Source organism: Phoenix dactylifera, chromosome 3 (genome assembly GCF_051530095.1).
Source record: "Phoenix dactylifera cultivar Ajwa chromosome 3, Ajwa_hap1_PhDact_Kaust_v1.1, whole genome shotgun sequence".
Taxonomy (NCBI): domain Eukaryota; kingdom Viridiplantae; phylum Streptophyta; class Magnoliopsida; order Arecales; family Arecaceae; genus Phoenix; species Phoenix dactylifera.
The window spans coordinates 53,500,454-53,505,823 of NC_143192.1; the positions used below are offsets into that span (position 1 = coordinate 53,500,454).

At 43.9% G+C, this 5,370-nt stretch overlaps 1 protein-coding gene across 2 annotated transcripts; it reads right to left on the bottom strand.

The window, feature by feature from the left end:
• Nucleotides 1–2,895: 2,895 nt before the first annotated feature.
• On the bottom strand, nt 2,896–5,370 carry LOC103719889 (C2H2-like zinc finger protein). 2 transcript variants are annotated; one of them, XM_039117384.2, is made up of 3 exons: nt 4,746–5,370; nt 4,565–4,662; nt 2,896–3,725 (listed from the first exon to the last, which is right to left on the bottom strand). In XM_039117384.2, exons 1-3 carry the CDS (start codon nt 5,225–5,227, stop codon nt 2,995–2,997), a joined length of 1,311 nt encoding a protein of 436 aa, XP_038973312.2. In that variant the 5' UTR covers nt 5,228–5,370; the 3' UTR covers nt 2,896–2,994. The 2 variants fall into 2 exon arrangements, with proteins under 2 accessions (XP_038973312.2, XP_008807585.5); XM_008809363.5 differs by having other exon boundaries at nt 4,565–4,665.

Below are 5,370 nucleotides of genomic sequence, written 5' to 3' on the forward strand. Positions count from 1 at the left end.
TCTTGTTTCTATATATTCTCGTTCCAATCTTAATATTATTCCCATAAGAACTGACACAACTAGCAGCCTAAAGGAACGCAAGATGCTGTACGGAGGAGTCCAGTACAAGACCAATCCTACCTCTCCTACCAATCAGAACGAAAAGGTTAAAAGACAAAGGACAAGGCGTGCCTCTGAAGCGGTCTCCGGGAGACCAGCCACTGAAGTCACGCCAGGAAAGCATGGAGGTAAGTAAAGATATTAGGTGTTCATTAGACGTAATATATGTGTCTTTCATGGAGAGTATCGTAGGATCCATTAAATGACAAGAGATTAGATATAGATACCTGTGCCACGCCTATGTGCCTTTAAGATTGTTTAATTGGCACTGGATCCCTGAGATTTTCCTCCTCTGAAGGCGCAAATCCCTGTAGACTTTGATAGATGTGAGAGAGAACCTTCACATGGTATTACGCAGCTGTTTTCTATTTGTTTTCTCTTTTGTTTTTTTTTTTAATGTCATCGCATAAAACGATGTCGATTAAGGCTTTTGAAAAAGTGGTGAGAGATAAGGAAGGATATGCACTTATAATTGGTCCCCTTCCTAAGGTGTTATTTATCATTATAATTGTATATGTAACAACCATTACATATTCTTTTCAGCCAAACGAGTGCATATGGTTGGGAGCAGCCCGAGTTAGAGCGCGCATCCTCTGCAGTGAATACACGGCACCGTAGCGTGCCCTGCCGCTATGAATGGCCGTCATCGAAAAATGAATAAATTAAGAGCAGGATAAGGTTTCTAAAATTAGAACATAAGGTTGGTTCAACTCAGATCCCAAGTGAATCAAAAATTAAAAAGAAGTACCATCATAACAATTTTTATTATATTCACTTATGGTTAGCATTCTATAGAAGTGTCCTAACAACAAAAGATATATTTAAGAGTACATTACAACAATTCTCCTTAGATTTATATTTATTATAGTTACACTCAGTGTTTGTTTGAATGATTGAGTTGAAAATTTTATAGATATATTTAAGAGTACATTACAACAATTCTCTCTAGATTTATATTTATTATACTTACACTCAGTGTTTGTTTGGATGATTGAGTTGAAAATTCTATATAATTCATGGATTGAACCAATACAACTAGTAAAATTATAACTACCTCATCTAAAAAGTCAAAAATTTCTTTGAGTGAGGAAGAGGATGATAATATTTTCTTTTATCTTGAGTAAATGTTATATGATTTAAGATTATTTTGATTTTTTTTTATTTTTTTTTTATGTTGCTTCTGGGTCCTATATAAGGTTAATGGTTTGAAAGTGTTGGATAAAAATAAATTTTATAGTATATTTTTTAAAATTATTAAATGCAAGTGCAATTTATTTTTGATTTCAGAAATTTTTTTTAATTTACTCTATATTTAAAAGAGGTTGGGCAGCGCCTCCTTCATAACCACTTCGCAAACATGAGTCCACATGTCACCTTCTCATTAATTGTCCTTTCCAAAGCAAATTTAGCAAAATTAATTGCACCTCATCACGCTCCCAATTTGCTGCCTACCTAATGACATTCGTCTACCATTTACAAGTAGGAAAAACTCGAACATACCATAACACCTTCAATGACACTGGGATTTTTCAGCGTATATAAGTATTTGATGTCCTCCAGAGGAGCAAAACAAAAGGATTTTTTAATCAAGAAATACAAGCGATGATGCAACGAAACCCCATTATAAAGCTTTTCTATCAAGAAATAAAGCTTTTTATTAAGAAATATGTGAGAAGGAGACAAGAGTTCTCTTTCCGGGGGTGGTGGGGGGCCTAATCAATTCATTTAAATAGAGAATTAAAATAGAGTAAGTAGAACTGCTCTATTCTAAATGTTGAATTAGATGGGGTTTATCTATATTTGGCATGAGGACGCCCTTTTAGGTGGCTATTGACGACCTGAGCCCAAGTTTGTTCAACCAAACTCCAGCTAATCTATTTCCTATTATTGGAACAGGTGGCTATGGACGTGCGCTGAAATAATTATTCCAAAAAACGGAATAACCGGAAGGAAGGGTGTGTCTTTGGATCAAGGGACGTAGTTGGCAGCGAACAGAGCAAGTCAACGACATCTAGTGTTTGGCTACGTGACTGCTGTAGTTTTATCCTCCGTGTGCACAGAGGCAACCGGTGGAGCCTTCTCTCCCAGGGCAAGTCAGAAGAAAGTTTTATACATTAGGGTTTAGCTCGTGGGGAGAAGAGGAGAAAAAGTATGGTTAATTAAAAAATAAAAAATAATTTATATTTGGTTGGAGTTTTTAGAGATGGAGAAATAGAAAAAATCTCAACTGGTGGAGTCTTCTCCCAGAAAAAAGTTTGAATGAACTGATTTAGCTCGCGGTTTAGTCAAAGTGCCATTTGGCTTTTTTTTTATATACTAAAATAGATGTATCATACATTACGAATACATATACAGTTTAAAAAAAAAAAATAATAGATACTGAAGCACACCGGGTGCCATCTGGTGCTTTCAAGCGACACAAATATGGGTGGAAGGTGATTCAATCAACCAGATGGATTGATCTGCAATTAATTTATCTTACCATGACTTCAAAATCGCTGGCTGTAAGCATGTAACTAATAAAATACCAGCCCATTAACTCATTAAGTACTTGGATAACACCTCATCAATCAACGAAACGTTCAAGAAAAACTAATAAAACTTCTTGTTACAGGTAGAACACTAGCTTCTACATGCTTATTTAATTAATCAAAATACCAGGTAAACTAAACCGAGGAGAGCTTGGAGAGGTTTCAGAAAGAAGTAGAGACAGTTGAAGTATACAAGAAAGGTAGGAGCATAGGCCGTCGTGGGTGGGCCACCCTTTTCTTTCCCGGTCGCCGGCGTTATCACATCTTCTTTTTTTTTGGTACAGGCGTTATCACATCTAATCTACTATTCATGTCATCCCATTAATAACGCATAAACCAGACAAAGTTAGATCAATCGATCGATCTAGTCGAGGGACCGGTAGATGACGACGAAACAGGGGAGGATGGCCCTCGGATTGGCCACGAACAGCTCCTCAAGAGTCGCGTACGCGCCGCCGTCCCCGGGACCCGGACCCCCGGCCACCGAGTCGTAGGCGTCCTCCACGACGGGGTCGGCGTCTCCCGGGCGAAGGATCCTGCCGGCGATGACCCGGCACACGAGCATGGCCCTCAGCCCCCCGCCGCCGCCGCCGCCGCCGCCGGCGGCACCCGACGACGGCAGACCGCAGTCGTGGGCGCGGCCGCTGCTGGCGGTGGTGCGTACCCCGTGAGGGTGGTGTGCCCGGCCGAAGCCGTGGCGGATGATGGCGCAGACGCCGCAGGGAGCGGCGGCGCCGATGGCGGCGGCGGCGGAGGAGCAGAGGGCCGTGGAGCCCCGGGCGCCGAGGGAGCAGGCGAGGGTGGTGCAGTGGAAGCGGAGGAGCTCGTTGCCGTCGGCGGCGCAGCGGGGGTTCTTCTTGTTGGTGAGGGGTTGACGGAGTCCCCCGGCGGCGGCGGAGGCGGCGTGGAGGTGGAGGAGGGCGCGGCCCTTGACGGCGTTACGGTAGTCCTCGAAGCGGGCAATGGTGCGCTGGTTGGTGTGCACCTTGAGGATGCGCTCGATCTTGCAGATCGGATGGTCCTTCTTTTGCCAGCTGGACTTGAAGATGATCTCCACGATGTTCCTCCCGGAGTCCTCCGGCCCCAGTTCCGACACTGTTGATTTATTATAATAATTACCTCTATTTTGACATCATTACCATCTCCCCTTTTTTTGCTGAAAATTACCATCTCCTGTTCGATGGATGCAAAGGCAAAAAAGATCGCACACTCTTTCTTTTCTTTTTTTTAAGTAAATGCTACGAGACCTCTAGTTTTTATGCATTATCGAATCATTAATCGGTATTTAGTTTGTTCCTTTACGTGTTGTTGAAACAAGTTTAACATCGAAGAAACTACGTAATTCATATATGCCGAGTCTCGAAGAAACTACGAATAGAAAAAATTAACAACACAAAAAAATAAAGTTTGTCGATATATTCATATATCTGTTCATGTAAATTAACCAAGTATGGTAATAGCAAAAACAGTAAATGTTAGCAACAAGCACTGCAGGAGAAATTATTAATTTGTAATTCATTAACGTAATTTTGAATAGTAATAATAAAGTGTAATTTTTTTAGAAAAAAATAAGTGGACAGTTTTGAACAGACTTAACCACGCAACAGTAATTTGGGACAATCATTTGGTACAGAGAAAAAAAAAAAAAAAGGAGAATTCGATAATTCAAAGAATACTGTTTACCAAACTAACAGTCAAACTCAAACATCGATATGCCGTAATATTGATAATTATTGAGCAGGATTTTGTTTTCTTTCAGAGAAAAAAAATGGTTAATGGAGCACACCGACACTCCCATTTATTGTCACCGGCTCTCTCCTTCCTACCCTCTGGTCCTTCTTTAATTCTCTCTCTCTCTAACAATTGCAGTGAAAACTCAAAACGAATGGAACGGAGGAAGGAAAAGAATCAGAAAGATAGAAAGGAAGTGTTACCGGCATGGCGAATGGTTTGATGGAGCTCCAAACTCTCGGATTTAGTAAACACCTCTCCACAGGAGGGGCAAGCGCACAGCAACCTCGACCTCGGGTACCTCCTACCATCACTCAATGACTAAATCTTCTTCACTTGAAGAGGGAAGTGAACGAACGATGCAAGAGAGGAATTGGCCGGTACCTGGAAGCGGGCTCGGCGGAGATGGCATGGCACTCGTAGCACCCGGAGAGCTTCCTGAGCTGCATTCCCCCCTTGGAGTGGGACCCGGAGCTCACCACCGGCGGCGGCGGGGGGCGGTGGCGGCGGCGGGCGAGTGGGGTTGTGTCGAGTGGCCCGCTGTCGGAGGCGGAGGAGTAGCGGTCGGTGTCGGAGCGGTGGACGACGCGGGTGTTGCCGTGGACCACGTCCCGGAAGGCGCAGATGGACGAGCCACACGACGACGACCTTCCCCCCAGCTTCGAGGGGTCGTGGACCTGGGTCGACGGTGCGGCGATCCTGCAGCTCAGCAGGCTCTTGAACTGCTCCCACGAGGAAGGCGGCGCCGGGGTTTTGGCGGGCTGAGGTGGTGGTGGGGGCTGAGATGGCTTCTTCTTTCGCTTGTGTTGGCCATGGTGGTGGCTTTTGGGGGTGGCGGAGGGGAGGAAGGAGGTGAGAGACATCATGCAACGAGGTGGACGAGGACCGGAGCTGGTCTCTCTATCTCCCTCTCCCTCTCTTGGAACCCTCTTTTTTCTCTTTTCTTTGCCTTGGCATATTAAAAGAGAGATAAAGAGAGAGAGAGCTAGGCGAGAGCAGGTGACATGGT

What these genes read in the sequence shown, in the direction of transcription:
- LOC103719889 (XM_008809363.5), bottom strand. Translation starts at nt 5,227, where the DNA reads ATGATGTCTCTCACCTCCTTCCTCCCCTCCGCCACCCCCAAAAGCCAC. An exon ending in TCCGCCGAGCCCGCTTCCAG is followed by an intron (nt 4,666 to 4,745) that starts GTACCGGCCAAT and finishes GAGTGATGGTAG; the next exon opens with GAGGTACCCGAGGTCGAGGT. An exon ending in TCAAACCATTCGCCATGCCG is followed by an intron (nt 3,726 to 4,564) that starts GTAACACTTCCT and finishes ATAAATCAACAG; the next exon opens with TGTCGGAACTGGGGCCGGAG.